At 48.0% G+C, this 17,695-nt stretch overlaps 1 protein-coding gene across 1 annotated transcript in view; it reads right to left on the reverse strand.

Moving 5' to 3' along the window:
- Positions 1-806: 806 nt before the first annotated feature.
- PODXL (podocalyxin like) overlaps positions 807-17,695 on the reverse strand; it is a 42,262-nt gene continuing 25,373 nt past the window's right edge. The window contains exons 2-8 of the mRNA XM_067747049.1: positions 10,419-11,069; positions 9,231-9,451; positions 8,838-8,924; positions 6,772-6,919; positions 6,491-6,552; positions 6,053-6,220; positions 807-4,958 (exon numbers count right to left, since the gene is read on the reverse strand). Of these exons, the coding sequence (XP_067603150.1) occupies positions 4,761-4,958; positions 6,053-6,220; positions 6,491-6,552; positions 6,772-6,919; positions 8,838-8,924; positions 9,231-9,451; positions 10,419-11,069 (1,535 nt within the window). The 3' untranslated portion in view covers positions 807-4,760. The remainder of the gene's footprint in view (positions 4,959-6,052; positions 6,221-6,490; positions 6,553-6,771; positions 6,920-8,837; positions 8,925-9,230; positions 9,452-10,418; positions 11,070-17,695) is intronic.

The raw sequence follows: 17,695 nt of genomic DNA on the forward strand, positions 1-17,695 counted from the left end.
TTAGGTAGCTGTGTGATCTCAAAGAGAATCCTTAATCTCTGTGCCCAATTTCCCTATTGGTAGAGCGGTGACAATTCCTAAATAAGATGTGTAAAAATGTTTTGTGAACTGTAAGATGCCAGGCAAGAAGAGACTGTTGTATACCAACTATGAATGTGGACCAGATTCACCTGACGGTTTCCCTTCTGCAGGTCGGGAATGATAAAGTTTTCTTCTTGCAGTGCAGAAACATGTCAATAGATAATACCACCCCAGGAGATGAAGAGAATCAGAATCGTCTTTGAGCAATTCCTTTCTTGAACCTCCTTCACTATGTCTGAAGGTAAGGGACACGCAGAGGCTTCTTCTGACAAGTAAACAGATCCTTTTATTCGCATAACAGGGCCAGAACAGAATCGTTTATTTTTTGTATTTTTATTTGCCTTGTCTCTACACCAGTGTTTTCATACCTGATCAGGGTTCAGCAGCCCCCTTGGGATCTTCGGTGGTGGGTGAGTCACAATTTTATCTGAGGCAAAAGTACAGGGAAGGAAGAGGGTAAAGCATTGGTAAAACTGTTGTGAGGGAAAATGAGGCCCTTTCAGTTACGATCACTAGAGCAGCCTGAGATAATCTGGAGAACTTGTAGATCCCCTTTTTCCTTTCAGCTTTCATCCTTCTCTTTTTGTGTCTGGACCTGCATAGTTAAGAGGCATAACTAAGAGCAGAGGTTGCTGCACTGTGTCCTCAGGGGCTTCAATGATGAGCCTCGTGCACAAGTGAAGAATGGAAGCCAATCAGAGCAAAATACTAGGACTTGAACCAGCTTAGACAAAAGCACTTTAATTGACAGTATACAATTTTCCAAAATATATTTTTGTAAGAAAACGGCAATAATTAAGTACAGTCTTTACAAACAAGTTTCTCAGTAAATTCCAGTGTACTTTAGACCCCTGTCCACTAAGACACATGCTCCCCCAGTCTCCTGGGCAAACTGTTTAACATTCACTAATTTTAAAAAAGACCCAGAGCAAATAGTAATCCCCTCCTCACTCAGTGTTGGGTTTTCACCAAACCTGAGTGAATCAGCTAATGACAGTGATGAAAGACATTGCTTTACTTTTGCCCCCCTGCCTTCCCCCTGTCTTGTTCCCTTTGATCCTTAGTCCTACTCAGAATATCTATATGTAAAAGCTCATTCAAAACTTATTTCTTAGCAGAAAAGAATTGTTCATTTAAGTCTTAGACCTAAATAACTCAGAAGTACAGAAGACCAGTAAGGTTCCTATTTTTGTCTTCATGCTCTCCCTAGCCTTGCTGCAGATTCCAGAAGGGAATTCTGTCCTTTCTGGCATTCTGGTGCCTGCCCTTAATTAGCAGTCCTTAATTTGTTGATTCTTCCTGAGGCACACGCACTGGACAGTCTTCCAACCCAAGTTTTAAGCCTGCTTCTGTCACTAAACGTGATTTTGGCCGTCACTTTATTTTTCTGGGCTTCAGGCTCTTTTTCTGTTCTTTTTTTAAAAAAGATTGGACTGGGTTCTAAAACCCCTCTCCCTATGACTAGAGAGTCACTTTCCAACCAGTGCGTATTGACTCCAACCCTTACTGTAACATGCTGGGACTTTACGGAGAGGGGATGAGGATCATATTTAAAAATAAAAATGCCCAATCTGCAAGACAGACGCTTTGTCATCAGCCTGTCTTATATTTCATTTTTCATCAAAGAATAACAGAAATTTATTTCCAGTAAAATAGACATTTACATTCCTGTTTAGAGAAAAAAAAAAGCCTTCTCTCTTAGCTAACAAATGTTTTTTCAAAGTATATTCGCTCAGAGCAGTGCAGGGTGGATTAACATTTGGCTGTTGTATTTACATTATCAAAAAATACGTATATGTATATCAGCTTGAACTTGTTTTCCAAAGTTTCTCCAGTATATTATCTAAAAGATAAAGCTCAAGAAGTGGTTTAAATAAAACTTTCTGCTAGCTTTCCTTATCAAGAGGAGAAAGAAGAATCTTGTGTCTAGACTAGATTAAACCTGTGTTTTGTCCTACGATGCAAAGAATATTCTGTACCCCATTCATAAGCATTGCTGTGTCTCTCCCCAATCACATAACAGTGTGCTTCTCACTGGACTTTGTCCAGTCATCAGATTCATGGCTTCTGGTCTTTTATGAAGTTTAGGGAAACCAGTGTGCCACTGAGATAGAGTTTATAATCTCTCTCTGGTGTAACTTGTTTCAAGTCATGCTGAGTTCCTGGTTCTCTTCTCTTCTTCTCAGCCCCAGAATCTGAATTACCAGATAGCATCAGAACCCAGTAAAGATGTGGGAAGAAGATGACCTTTACAGATACATGGCGATAACAGTCCTTGATATAGATGTCTAGCTAGTGTCAAGAGCAAGCCAAAGCAAGTTGCCCTAAAAGGCTGGAGCAATACAATTTGGATGCATCAAAAGAAGGAACCTTTGAACCAGCCCCAAGCTTTTCAAGGTTCTCTCTGGACAGAGCCACATTTATTCCTCTTGACCAACCATAATTTTTACTCTCTGGTCCTTGCCAGTCACCATCTGTCTCCCCAAGAGGCCTGGGGGTTGTGGCTTTTGATTGGTTTGCAGAGACATATTTGCTCTCTCTGTCTAAACCTAGCTGCTGCAGTGTGACCCAGAATCAGCAAAGGAGCAATCTAGTCTGGCCTCTCCCACAGTGGCCACAATAGAATGGGTAGAAAGAACCAAATGCTGGGTAGGAAAGAAGCAAACAGATCTTTTCCCAGTGAAACAGTATTTCTTCTATTTTCTCTCAAACTGGTATTCTCCATCCTGCCAACCTCCAAATAGTAGAGAATCAGGGCAAATACTTTAGGACCCTTGTTAGCTTAGCATCTTTCTATCTCTTGGGAAACTCACGGGTCCTACTTGAACCTCTGGCCTTCCTTTTCTCCTAGGTATCAAATGGCTAAAGGCTATGAAGAGGGAACTAGGCAGCAAAGGAAGGACATAGATCTTCCTCTTGAGATCCTCTCCTTTAAAAAAAATAACCTATCCCAAACCAGATAGCCTATTTTATCAGAACTGTTGCAGCTTAGACTGCCCCTAGGTTCTAGGGGTCTGGCTTTTTGCCCTGAAGTAACCATTTTCATTCTCCTAAGTATCTTCCTAGTAGGTTCCAGGGAATTTATGACCAGGAACAATAGAGAACATGGGCAGAGTTCAAAATTCCACACAGGATTCCTTCTTCTCAGAAAATCAGATGAAACCTCACTATGCCCAGTCCTCAGTTGCAGTCTACGTAGCAGCTACCTGCTGAGCTCCCTCAAAACCCCTCCACTGGGCAACAGTCAGCATTTTGTTTCCCTGAGATGCCACCAGAACCTACAGGAGCGCTGGGCAGCCAGCCCCACTAGGAATACAGAGGAGGGGACACAGCAAGACCTAACTAGCTCCGTGCCCCGACAGTGAGAGGTCACTGGGAATAGAAGGCCAGGACCCCAGGCTGCCCCTTATGCACCTTGCAGTGCACCATGCATCTAGGCCTTTCTTGCCCTGTGCACAGAAGAATGGAATCTAACTGAAAATGTCTCAACGATGTGAGCTTTGGCCTTTGGCAGCAGAGTTCTGGATTAAAAAACAAAGAAGACAAAACTCTCAGCAACCTGCAAAGCCCCTGAATTTCCTATGATATGGCAAGTGAAGCCTATCCTTCCTGCTGTTTCAATCGATTGTCTATTCAGACACCTCTCTGCTGACTGGGCACCAGGAAGCTCTGTCCTAAAGCTGCTCTTTCACACTGATCTCGGGGATGACCGAGCTGGGGTCTTCACCCCATCGCATCGGCTGGGCAGTGACAACGAAATAGGAACACCTGGCCTTCAATAGCCGCTGCAGACCTTAGTCCCCGGTGGGAATGGGAGACAAAAGCAGCACTCGGGGAGTCTATTCAAGGAGTGCCTTGGAGGTGGGCTGGGACCCACCCTGGGAGGAAAGGCTTCCCTTTCTCTCTTTACCTGTAGATGGACCCATGTGCAGACCTGTTCATACTGGGAGCCTTGTGTGCTGTGTTAGTCCCAATCTCATAAGCACATGCCAGGAAACTAGACTCCAGGGGCCCTGGGACAGAGTGGGAGTGAAAACGGAGTGAAGGGAGGGGGGAGAACAAAGAGGACAGGAACACTGGCAGACAAGGCTGGCGTAGGAGACAGACAGAAAACGGGACCTATCCTTTCAAGTAATCAGATCCCACTGCGACAGGGTCTGGCCCTGCTTTCCCCTCCATCCCATCCACTGACTGGCAGCTTCGTCCCCCCTGCCCAGGGCAGCTCTGGAGGGAGGGCATAGGTGATCACGGCAGCGTGGCATGGTGGCAATGGGCCTGCACTGAATGATCTCTGTTTTCATCCTGACTCTGTCACCCAGTGGCTGTGTGACCTTGACTTTACCTTCTTTAGGCCTCAGTCATCTCATCTGTGAAATGAAGGGATTCTATTAGATGGTCTCTAAAGTCCCCTGGATGGCTCTCTCCTGATCTCCCAGCAGCACTGAGCTCAGGCACTAGTGGGTTATTTTACAAGAGGATTCTACACAGAATGTGATTTGTTCAGCTTGAAAAGGGAAAAATTAAGGCCTGTGGGGATTGGGGGGAGGGAACCCTCCGAGTCTGCTCTCCCTCCCCAGTCTTTCCCTCGAAGGGGAAGGATTTTCCTCCCCTGTCCACATGGCACTTGAGGCGCTTGGGCTGGAGCTCTGTGCACCGTCGGAGGCCGCCAGCAGACCTGATTAGAGGTGTGTGTCTTCCTCCTCCTCTAGGTCATCCTTGGTCAGGTTGTCCAGGGGGACGATCCAGCTGTCCCCCAGCTCCCCATTAAGGCTGACCACCTTTTTCTCCTGCATCTCTGATGAGGTCTCCATCACTTCCAGGGTTGGATTGTCGTGGTAACCATTCTCCACCGTCTGTAGCTCCTCTGTTAGTCGTTGCTAGAGTAAGGGAGATGACCCAAGAAAAAGGGGTAATTTTTGAGGGCTGTTAGCCTTGCTGTAGCCTTAATATTACACCTGTACCCCTATAATCCAGGAACCCCGATTTGGCTAAGGTGAACAACGGGTGGTCCTGGAGGCCTTCCTGACTACTGGCCTGCCTCGGGGCTAGTCTGAGATAAGAACTTGCCCCACATCCTAAAATGCCCAGCTCGCTTCACCTTTGCCCCGGTGGCAAATCCATGACATCAGTGGAGATGGACTTTGTCCTCCAGAGTCCTCCAATCCTCTTTCCTCCATTCCTTCCCCACCAAACCTTCCTCTCCAGGACCCTCCTCACCCTGCTGCATTGAACTGGAACCAACTGTAAGAAAATGACTTTCCTCTGGCCGAATGACTGAGGACCTCTCCTCTAAGCCTGAGCAAGATGGGTACAGCACAGCTTCTAGCTATCTCTGCTGCAGATGGGAACTATCTAGAGATAGTACTTTCTCTCCATTTTTACCTAAGATACAACCTAGGTGGCACAAGACAGTCCCCCAGGAAGTTTTTAACAAATATACTGATCCAGAAATTCTGTTTCAGTTGGTATGTGAGGAAGTTAAGCATGGGTATTTTTTTTTTTCTAAAACTCTCCACAATGTGCAGCTGGGGTTGAGAACCATGGGTCAGGGTGGAACCGTAATGAGGGAATTCTATTAAGGTAAATGAAAGAACCTCTGGTTAGATAGGTATGCCTCAGCCCATTTATAGCAGTGGATCCTCAGAGCAACTCTGCAAGGCGGATATTATGCCCACTATGCAGATGAGAAACCTGACGCTCAGAGATTATGACTTGGCTCAAGGTCACCCAGATAATGGGAGGCAGAGCTAGGGCTTAACCCAAGTCTTCCTGACTCCAAAGCCCGTGCTCTTCCCTTTCACCACGCTGCCTCTTTAATTTTCCAGACAAGTTTCCACTTCCTATAAGGGATGACCTCTGCCTATCAGAAAGGGCCCATGGCCCCCTCGCTTTTCTCTAATATGGGAATAACGGGGTGAGGGGTCATCCAGCGAACTGGACTGCTTCCCAGCTAGTGGAATGAAGTCCTCACCTGGTCCTTCCTCTGGGAGAGGCGCTGGTGGCAGCAGCCATAAAGGGCCGCGACCAGGAGCAAGAAGGATGCCATGCAGACAATAGTGATGATGAGGGGCATGCTGAACCGGTCCTCGGTCTCTTCTGGTGGTCCTTGACCCTCAAACTGCATGTCATTGACTCCCACCTGGCCAGGAAGGAGAAAGTTACGTGGCAGAAAACAGGTTCTGGGTCACCCTCTCTCAGAACTCCCATTCACTTATGAGCTCTTCCACTTGGGGTTTGGGGGGGAACCCATTCTACCGCCCTGCTGTCCCCTCTTATCCTCCTATCTTCTAGATGCTTGCAAATCAGAGGTTCCTCGACAATGAGAGACAGTGGACCCGGGGAACCGTGGACTTCCAAGGGACAGGCTCCTGACCCAGTCTGTCCCAGCACATGGGGGGCATCCACTTACCTCTTTTAGGTCATCCCATTTGTCTTTCAGCAATTCATAAACGTCCGTGGGAAAGAGTTTTGCTGAGGGGGAGACGGAGAGATGCCGCTTCAGTGGTCTAGCTCAGGGTGACGTGGTAAGGGACAAAGGAGGACATCCTGAATCTCAGTCCCCTGAGTGGTGTCTCTCTCGGGTGGCCAGGGGTTGACAACTGACCCATCCTTGTGCTCTTGCACCTCCTGCCCCATTCCCACCCCACACAGGCCTCAACCCCCACCCCCCACCGCCCGCCCTCAACTCACTGCAGATAGTGATTTGTTTGATCGCCACTGCCTGGATTTCTGGAACAGGTGCCAGCTGTATATGGCACTGATCTTGCGCTGGGTTGAAGGAGGCTTTTGCTGCTCGGCACAAAAGTGTGATCAGTTTGTCGTTCAAAGCGGTCGCATTCTGTTGTGGAGAGACCGCAGGTAATTCCTCAGGGATCGTGACAGCGGCCTAGGCTTGTGGAGCCACCCTTTGAAGCTAAGGTCAGGAGAACACTGTTGCCGGCTGTGAACTTACTCCCTTCTCCAGCCACAGCTGGTGCCATTCCCAGGCCTGCCAGGAGTGGTGAGTTATGTGCTGTCCTCCTGGGCCAGCCCCTGCCTTCTCTGCCTCACGTGGAGCTCTCCCCCTAGTCTCCTTATCCTGTTTATCTCGTCGTGGTGGAGCAATACCATTCGCCCTAGTGCCGCTTTCTCCCTCAGAGCTCCTTAAGGATCACGACCTCCTGTCCCTCATCATCGCTCTCCCCAGAAGGACCTGAGGAGGCACTGCCAGTGGGGAAGAGGCCAGTCCTCTCTGAACCTACCATTTGCTAGCCCTTGATGCTGAGTTCAAAGACCTCAGGAGGGGAAGCCCTGGCTCTCAGCTCAAGGTTATCCGTCCCAAAGTCGAAACACATGTGCCCGTTCCCTAGGCTAAGACCCTGAAACCATAAACAGGCTGACGGGAGAAAGGCGAGGCCATCACTGCACAGGGGAAATTGGGAGTATCTTGAAGATGCACGAGGACATCTTAGACGGGAGTCTTCTGTATTTCTCAGCAGAAAGAGTGTGGCTGGCTGGCTTTAGGGCTGAGGGTGAGGAAGCAAAGTGTGGGCAGCTTTTACCCAGCACGGCCACATCATCCAGAGACACCCCAAACTGATGTGTCTCTGACCAGAGTTTGGAATAGGGGTACGGAGATGAAGAAAAGGACTCCATCTGGCTTGTCCCACAAACCATCCCTTGGGTTTCTACCTGGAATTTCCTTAGGCTTGCCAATTCCCCAACCTGCTACCAGGTAAAGATCCAGGGCTTTCCTCTTTCCATTCACAGCAAAGGAAAAGAACGCTTCTTACCACCAAACACGCCCCTGCCAAGTTTCAGCCAAAAAGAGAGCCGAAGGAAAGGCCGAGCAAGCATCAGTGTGATTCTTACCTTGTCCAATAAGCCCAACCCTAGGGGAACGCTGCTCCCTTTTAAAACTCTAGCTTTTCTATAGTTCACTTGGAAAATTCCAGCAAAATGGACACCCAAAAGGAAACAACTGCAGAAAATAGGTGGTATAAAAGTACTGTAAACCAAAGTTTTCCATCCTATTCTAGTTCCCAGGGGTGTTTGCCAAAATAGCCACTGACCAGGAGAGGGCAGCAGTGAGCCATCCATCACCAGCCCTCACTCAGGCCTCAGCTACTGACTAAGCTCTGCGGCAGACATCCCCAGACTAAAGCCCTTAATCCTAGGGAGACTGGCAGTCTGAAGGCCGTGGACACACTGCTACACATGCAAACTTACTCACACACGTGCTGACGCCACCTCCCCCAAACAATACACAAACAACTCCCCCTGAAGGGAAGGACAACTGTCGGGCAACAGCTCCCCTAGGTTAGAGGGTGGCCATCAGATAACACATGGACCAGGAAATATAAAACCACAGACTATTAGAACAGGGAGAGTTAGGCAGACTAAGCCTGTCATTTTCAACTGAGGCCTCTGAAGCCCAAAGAGATCGACTTAAAGTCACATCCTGAACTAGAAGCGAACAGGAACCAGGATTGGGGTCTCCAGACTCCCGGAAGTGAAAGCCCAGATTTCTGGCCCTGCAGCAGCCCTGAGGGCGGGGCTTCCCTTAGAGAAGCCTGAGCCTGGCTCTGACCCTCCATAAGATGGGAAGGGACCATGTCCTGTCCTACTAGGAAAAAACAAGAGCTGGAAAATGAAAACATCTCTCTGCTCCTTTCTGGAAGGAACACTTCATTCCCTTCCACCTTCCGTGACCCCGCTGCTAAACCGCATTTTGGGGATGTAGATCAGAGCGGGGCTCAGGTGAGCAAGGTACTCACACAGATGTTGGTTTTCGAGACATCAGTTTTCGAGACGTTCAGGACGAGCATCTTCTCATTCAGCTTTTCGGGAGGATCGCACTGTATCTGGAAGAAGGCACTGGGATTAAGGGTCAGGCTGAGCCTGACAAGGTCTTGTCTTTGCCTCCTCCCTCCCTCCCTTGGGTGGGTGACACCAAATAAGGAGTTGCGGGCAAGCTGGGAGTGTGGCCGGCTGGAGTTGGAGAGCCAGGTGTGTTACTGGCTATCCTGCTGTCTACGCCAGAGTCCAGCAAAGCCAGAGAGGGTGAGTGAACGATGGCAGCTCCTCACGGCACCCCCAGGTGCCCTGAGGAGGGAAGAGTAGAAATGCTCTTCCTGGAGTCCCTTCTCTCCGACTCTGGGCTCTCTCACCTGTCCCACACCTGCTGGAATTACTGAGGTGGGAGAAGGGATACTGGAGCCTTGGGGGACAGTTGACTCCAAATGAGTGTTGGAGCTCGTGGGTCCCCTGGCAGGAGATGTGGTCCCAGGTCCTGATGAAGAGCCTGTAGGCTGCACAGCCTCAGAGGTGCCAGTGACAGCTGGCGTCTTGCTGGAGGTGTGTTGAGTTCCTTGTGAGGTAACCCATGGTGCTATAATTGGGAAAACAAAGTTTATGAGAAAAGGGGAGTGGTACCTTTAACACAAAAAGATAGGCTTTTTTGTTCCTAGTTTTCTGAGGTTCTTTGGTCTTATCCCCCCACCTAGACCACAAGCAGAAGGAGGCAGGCTATGGGGAGGCAGAGGCAGGCAGATGAAGTCAATTCGCATAACCTGTTACAGGATGAGCAGATTGGATGAGCCAGTGTAGGAACCCGACAGAAGAAGTATCAACAGCAGTGACAATGCCAGCAGCAAAGCTAACGTTAACTGAGTACTTACTCCCTGTGAGGCTCCTTCCTAAGTGCTTCAAAGGTACTTTCTTTTTCAATCCTCACAACTCTATGCGGAAGGTACTGTAATTATCCCTATTCTATAAACAAGGAGACTGAGTCTCAGAGGAACTCGATGAATCGCCCAACGTCACACGCTAACAAGTGGCAGAGCAGGGATTGGCATCCTGGTGTATCCAACTCAGAGCACCGGCTCTTACGCAGGAGGCGACCGTGCTCTTGTGGTGTGGCTATCTAGTTCTTCACCACACACCCAAATTACCTGCGGGGCTGGGGGGTGGAGGTTTCCTCAAAACGCAGATGCTCAGGTTCACGCCTAGAAATTCTGATTCAATAGATCTGACCTGGGTCATGATCTTGAGGCTCACGATCCATCAGTGAGTTTTGAAATTAATTTACTGGGTTAAGACCAGCACTTAAGAAAAAAAAAGTAAATGCTCCACTAGGCAGGTCAAAACCCTGAGCTCTCACTAGGCAGGTCAAAACCCTGAGCTCTCACCAGAACACACAGCTCTGCCGGCCGCTGCTCATCACTGAAATGGGAAACCAACCGGCTGGGTGAAGGTGGCGCATATTCATGAATATGAATATGCATGAATCGCTGGAGATACAGAACATAAGCATTTGAAAGCTTCTTTTTGCTTGAAAAAAGAAAGGCATTACTTACTTAGTGTGGTCAGTGTCCCCTGCGTCGTGAAGGTGGGACCCGCCATTGTGCCTAAACTTGTAGCTGCTGTAATTTTGTTTGGTCCCTCGGAGCTCCCTGCAGGCTCTGAAGTCACAGGGACCAAAGTCACAGGGACGGTGCTAGGCCGGTGAGTGCTTGCCGGGGTGGGCACGGAAGGAAGAGCAGGCGTGATGACTGAGGTGTTACCCGGATTCGGAAGGTCAGAGGCTGCCTGATTTCCTTCCTTAGTGATCACACTGCTTGTGGTCACACTGTGGCTACTCTGGGTTCCAGATTTAGCTGAACTGCTTTTAATTCCACTCTGGCTGCTTGTGGTTTCAGGCTTTGTCGAGACAGTGGTTGGTGTGGTTGTAGAATCCTTTGGGTCTTTAGTAGTTATAGCAGGGCTGCCCGTGGCTGGTTTCTCATCTTTGCCACTGGCTGCTGCAGTTGTGCTTTGCTGGGCTGAGGTTGGCACTGCCCTTGAGGTGTTAGGCGTTGTGGCTGTGCTTCCCTTGGTCTCCAGTGCAGTCACAATTTTGTCAGTGAATGGTGGGACTGTGCTTTGTTTGACTGTGTCTTGAACACTGGATGGTGGAAGTGTGTCTGGCTTGCTTTCTTCGGCAGCTGTTTGACCACTAGGCTTGACTTCTGTTTACAAAGACAACACAGAATCAACTAAGGTATTAGCTGGAAGTCTTTCTCTCCCCATTTCTCCAACTCTTCCCCAGGATCCAGAGGCTTTGCTCCCATCCCTGCCATTTGTTTTGGCTGAAGGGTCTGGGTCCTTGATGTGCCCAGATTTTTCTGGGGTTCAAGAAGCCTCTAAGAGGGAGACTGAGAGGGAAGCAGGGGAAGTCCAGGGAAATTCCGCTCAAGAGAAAGACTAAGCAGCTAGTCCCGCTGCGTGTGGGAGCCTGCACTGAATGCTCTGCTCTCCCATCCGGCCCCAGGCACTCGCCCTTCAAGGTTTCCCTACCCCAGCAGAGAACCATCATCACCTCCTTCTCCCAGACCCATGAGCTTGCAGAAGACTCAACAGACTCACACGTACTGGAGTGCCCTGTTCTCAGCATGGCAAGAGGAACGTGCCTCTGTTCCCCTGGACATGCATCTAGAAGGAGAAACTGGTAAAGTGAAATTACACAAATTACCATTTAAGTACAACTGTGAGACGCGTTGAGGGAGAAAAGTACACAGTGCTCTGTGTCTAGCACGGGAGCTCAAACCTTGTCAAGGGGTCAGGGAGGGAAGGCCTTTTATTGATTGATTGAAGGAACCATTAAGTGACAGGTTCGGGCCCTGGGATACAAGGGTAAGACACATGTAATCCACACCCTCAGGGAGCTTACATTCTAGTGTGAGAGACAGAGATTAAACAATAGACAGACAACTCAATGTCAAATTCTGGTGACTCTATGGAGGAAATGAAGAAGGAAATGATACAGAGAACAGGGGGTGTTAGAGAGGTAAGGAAGGACTTCTCAGAGATGACCACTTAGCTAAGACTTGAAGGACAACAAGGTGAGAGCTGTGTGAAGAATGTGAGGAAAAGTGTGCCAGGAAGAAGGAGAGAACCTGCAAGGCCCCAAAGGAGGGACAAGCGCTCAGAGAAGACAAGTCTGAGAGCAGTTCAGTGAGTGAGGGGGGGAAGGCGCAGGGCTCAGAAAACTCAGGGCCTCATTGGTAAACTGACACTAACGTGCTGTCTAAACCATACCCTTGGACTTCCCTGGTGGCGCAGTGGTTGAGAGTCCGCCCGCCGATGCAGGGGACACGGGTTTGTGCTCCGGTCCGGGAAGATCCCACATGCCGCGGAGCAGATGGGCCCGTGAGCCATGGCCGCTGAGCCTGCGTGTCCGGAGCCTGTGCTCCGCAACAGGAGAGGCCACAACAGTGAGAGGCCTGCGTATCGTAAAAAAAAAAAACCAACACAGTAAACCATACCCTTTCGAGAATAAAAAGGAAGCGCTCTTAAAAATTGTATCCTATGTAAAACGAGACGAAAGATCACCCTCCTTAGACCAAAATAAGGATAGGGGATTTTATTTTAAGTGGGAATAAAAAAAAAAAAGCCACTGAAGGCTTTAAAGCAAACAAGTTTTATAGGGTGATTTACGAAGAAACATACTCTTGCTGCTTTGGGGAACTTTGGGGAACATGGATATGGAGATGGGAAGAAAAGAGGCTGTTACAGTAATCCAGATGAAGTGGACAATAGTCAGCTGTATTAAGTCATTGACACAGGAGCCAAAAAGAGGATGGATTCAAGACTATATTTTGGAGGTAGAATCAACTACTTGCTGATGTACTAAGGGAGGGGAAGAGGAGAGGCCAGGATGATTCCTGGTTTTCTGTTTTGAGCAGAAGGGAGAGAATGGCGGGAATCGGCGTAGGGGACTTTGGCCATTCTTCGTAGCCAATCAGAATCTGTAACATTTTTCTATGCTTGGGGAATTCCCCACACAGCAAGACTGATGGAAGCAGGATTTGCCTCTTATTATAGATGCCGAAAATGCCAGCCTCCCTTGTGACCGGAGCACAATCATGCACTAAACTGCCATGAATGAGACACCTCCACCCCAGCCAGTGAGTAAAGAGGCAGTAGACTATGGGGAACTCTGAGGCAGGAGCAGTGGAACTACGCTCAAGTGTGAGCAGCCGTGGAGGTGATGCTAGAGCGAGTGTCCACAGCCAAAGCTACAGCACCTGGAGCCTGGCATTGGTGAGCAGTACTGACCTCTTCACACAAGTTCCATAAGCCTGACTCGGATGATATTAAAGGTAGCCCTAAATGTGGTCTTCAGCAAGCCCAGCTCCTCCATAAGTTAGACAGTGTCCCAATATCTTTCACATGTGTGTGCACGCACGCAGGCGGGCGCACACACACACACACATTTTGCTAATGAGAATCAGGCGTGATTGCAGGCAACAAAAATTCGAGGGTTAGTTATTGGACCTTATTGGGGTTAAAGGTAACTGGAATTCTGCAAGTATGAAGGGAAATGACTTTACTATCCTACAGCATCTCATGGAGAAGCAGTCACAGTAGCACCTGCCATCTAGAATTAAGTGCCCATAAAGTGGCTTTGGCAGGACTGAGTGGCTACTGCCATAGAAGAATATGACGAGCACACATAAAAGGACGTGTGTTAAAAATCAATTTGATAGGGCTTCCCTGGTGGCGCGGTGGTTGAGAGGCCGCCTGCCAATGCAGGGGACACGGGTTCGTGCCCCGGTCCGGGAGGATCCCACATGCCGCGGACCAGCTGGGCCCGTGAGCCATGGCCACTAAGCCTGCGCGTCCGGAGCCTGTGCTCCACAGCGGGAGAGGACACAGCGGTGAGAGGCCCGCGTACCGCAAAAATAAATAAATAAATAAAAATCAATTTGATGGTGATTTTTCCTTCTTAGTAGTTCATAAAATAATGGTGCTTCTTATAACTGATCATGTCAGAGTATCTTTCTGGTAAAAAGTGAGATTGCAGAGGGGAATGTCAGCAAGGGAGGTTGGGTGGCGTGGCTACTTCCTACTACAGCAAAGAGCTGAAAACAGGGCTTCTCAGCCCCAAAACTGCTGACGTTTTGGGCTGGGTACTTCTTTGTTACGGGAGATTGTCCTATGCGTTATGGGACGTTTAACAACACCCCTGGTCTCTCTATCCACTAGATGCAAGGAAGACACATACATCCCTCCCAGTTGTGACAACCAAAAATGTCTCCAGATATTGCCAAATGTCCCCTGAGGAAGACAAAAATCACTACCAGTGAAAACTACTGGCTTAAAGGGAGACAATAACAAATTCTAATTCCTCAATCCTCCTATCAAAGCAGAGACTGGAAAATCAGAGATTTTCTAAGGCTACAGTAAAGGAATCTCTTATTGCTTGCAGCTAAAATGCTGAGACCAAAAGACAAACTTACAGGTCTGATCCCAGGAGTTGCGAAATTACAGCGTTAGTGTGACTCATAGCCTCACCAGGTCTCTTATTTGAAAATAGGACCTTGAGAAGTGCAGCAGTTACACATGAGAGGGTGCAGGTGAGTCAGAGTATCGATAAAGCTCAATCCGCAATGGAACTCGCTTGTCGGAAGACTCAACCACTCTTCTCCTGTCTGATGACGCAGTTCCCACCTTGCTTGAAAACTCTCAATAACCTCACTGGAGCTTGGTGACACAGAAAGCCATACCCCTTCATCACCTCCACCACTCTTCATTTTTTTCAAACCTGTAATAACGGTCAGATGCCCACGAGGACAAATACAATTGAGTCTGACCCAGAAGAAGGCTTCCACCCTAAAAAATATCTGCAAAAACTAGCAAATATGTATGGTTAACAGAATATGAGGGTGCTAGATCAAAGAAAGACAATCAGAGTTTTCTATCAGGCTGAATTTATCAACGTGGGTGTGCATACAGGGATTTGGATCAATATGCTGCCTCAAGCAGCGAGAAGTCGTTCTAATTGTTTTCTTAGTTGGTTGACTGAAACCTGGACTCAGTGGTAGCCCACATATTAAATAAAGTTAAGTTGCCAGAAATTCCTTGGAAGAAATCCAAAGTCTTAGAGAGTAGAAGTGTCCGAGTGGTTTATCACGTACGGTCTGCTTGTCACACTCTTCGTTCCTTAAGAAAGCTCAAATGACACTCCCTTCACCAAGGCTTTGAGAAATACTGTATTTCAGGAGTTCTAAGATGCACATCTTTTCATGTCTCTGAGATGAGGATGTATTATAAATTATCATAAGTCACACTTTGACGGTGCTTTTTTTTTTTTTACCCAAGTAGTTCATAAAATAATAGTGCATCTTGGGCTTCCCTGGTGGCGCAGTGGTTGAGAGGCTGCCTGCCGATGCAAGGGACACGGGTTCGTGCCCCGGTCCGGGAAGATCCCACATGCCGTGGAGCGGCTGGGCCCGTGAGCCATGGCCGCTGAGCCTGCGCGTCCGGAGCCTGTGCTCCGCAACGGGAGAGGCCACAACAGTGAGAGGCCCGCGTACCGCAAAAAAAAAAATAATAATAATAGTGCATCTTATTTTGGATTATTTGGTGCTTTGGATTTTGCTTAAACTTGCTATGTTGTTGAGGGCACTCGGAGCACGTTCTAAGGGATTGTTCTGGCTGTTCTTCATCAGCCAGGTACGCTGGTAGGAGATGCTGCCGATTTCAGTGGGAATGGACAGCAGGTTCGTTGGGCAGTAGGGCATGAGCAGAATTTCATTTCCAGGAAGAAAGGTGGGTGCGATACCCCAGGCAGCAGGAGCAGCATGGTAATCAGAACAGTCGAACGAGGGTAATTCTGGACAGTGGCTAATGATCATGTGTTTTTTTAGGATCAAAACTGATGGGTGGTCCACTGAAGCCCTACCTATAAGCCCGGCAAACTGACACCTGGGTTGAATCACCACAGTAGAGAACACAGCCAGCCACTCATCCAATTCCCAGGACTGAATCTTTTCACAGACTCAGGGTACCTTGAATGAAGTGTGTATTAGTTTCCCAAGGTGGCTATAACAGATGACCACAGACTGTGTGGCTTCAAACAACATAAATGTATTATTCTCTCACGGTTCTAGAGGCTAGAAATCTGAAATATGCAAAGGCATACTCCCTCTGAAGGCACTAAGGAAGAATTTTTCTTTGCTTCTTCCTAGCAATTGTTAGTGTTCCTTGGCTTGTAGTTATAATCACTGCAGTCTCTGGCTCCATCAGCACATGGCCTTCTTCCCTGTGTGTCTCTGTGTCTCTCCTCTTATAAGGACACCAGTCCTTGGACTTAGGGCCCACCCTAATCCAGTATGATCTCATCGTAACTTGGTTACATCTGCAAAGACCCTATTTCCAAATAAGGTCACATCCACAAGTACCAGGTATTGGGGATTAAGACTGGAACATGTCTTGTGAGGAGGACACAATTCAACCTCCTAATCTGCTCCCCCGCCTCCACTTGTTCCACTATAAAAACGAGGGTTCTTCTTTTCAAATATTAGAAATCAATCCTCTCTGCTTTAAACGGGAAGTGAATTTATTAGAAAGATAATCAGTTAGCTAGTAAAATCACTTGAGATGGCTAGAGCATCAGGTTTAAGTCAGAAACAGCACCCAGAACCCTTCTCCTGAACTCCTGATGAGTACATCCTTTCCACCACCAACGAGCAAGGACTGCTTCACTTTGCACCACTGACACCATTAGTCCTGGATATTGGATTTCATTTCTGAGAGATCTGAGTCTTTAGGGATGCTGTCAGTGAGAGGTCCTTGCATCTACTTTTACGACTGGACATAAGAGTAGGAGGAGGCACCACAGGGAATCCCTGGGCTCCATCCATCTTCCTCCCTCGGCCTCATTATGCAGCAGCATGAAGGCACCACAGTAAGATGCGTAAATCTTTTAAGGTTAATGCTCTACTTATTTTGCCTTCGAGTGAGTGCCTTGGTGCAGCCCTGTGCTCTGTGGAATACCATCATGGTGAAGAAGGCGTTCTATAAGTCCATGAGTAGAGTTGCTGACAGATCGTGGCAGCTGAGAAAACACATTCAAACCCAGAATGTGTCTGTTTTAGCACCCTGCCTACACCATGGCCACTTGTTCATGAGCCCACAGAGCAGTCACTAGGTGGAGGGAGAGAGAAACTAACTGATGGGCACAATGGGTCATCTTGTCCACTTGATTAATATGTGAGACAAAAATTCTTATACTCCAGATCACCCCAAGAAGCTCATCCACATGCCTCTTCCATAAAATTCCCTGCACTCATTCTTCATTCTTGTTTCTTCTAAGTTCCTAAAAATCATTAGCTACTGCCTAAGAATCTGGTCAGAGCCTCACCTCTGTGTAGCTCACCTTCCCCCCTCCACACACACACACAAAGGAGACCATGAAAAGTACTATTCAAGTTCTGCTCATTGGAAGAACTTTCTTTCTATACTATCCTTCATGGTCTCCCCTAAAAAGGGCTATTATCCCACAGCAGTCCACTCTGGCCTGGCTCCAGCATGTTATATACATGAACATAACTTGGCTTTTTCATGCCTCAGACAACAGATCACAGAAAACTAACTCACTTGAAGCCCTTTAAGTATGAGCTGGCTGGAAGGTGGTGGTGTGGCATGAACAGGTGTGCTGAGGGTGTGAGCCACGTTGCAATTGACATGCATCTCTCTAGGATCTGCTCAGATCTGGTTCTCTATATACTCTTCAATTTGATAATGGAAAGCTGAGAAATAAACCCAAAGAAAAATAGGAGGAATGAAATAATAAAGATAAAAGCAGAAA

Source organism: Pseudorca crassidens, chromosome 8 (genome assembly GCF_039906515.1).
Source record: "Pseudorca crassidens isolate mPseCra1 chromosome 8, mPseCra1.hap1, whole genome shotgun sequence".
NCBI classification, from domain to species: Eukaryota; Metazoa; Chordata; class Mammalia; order Artiodactyla; family Delphinidae; genus Pseudorca; species Pseudorca crassidens.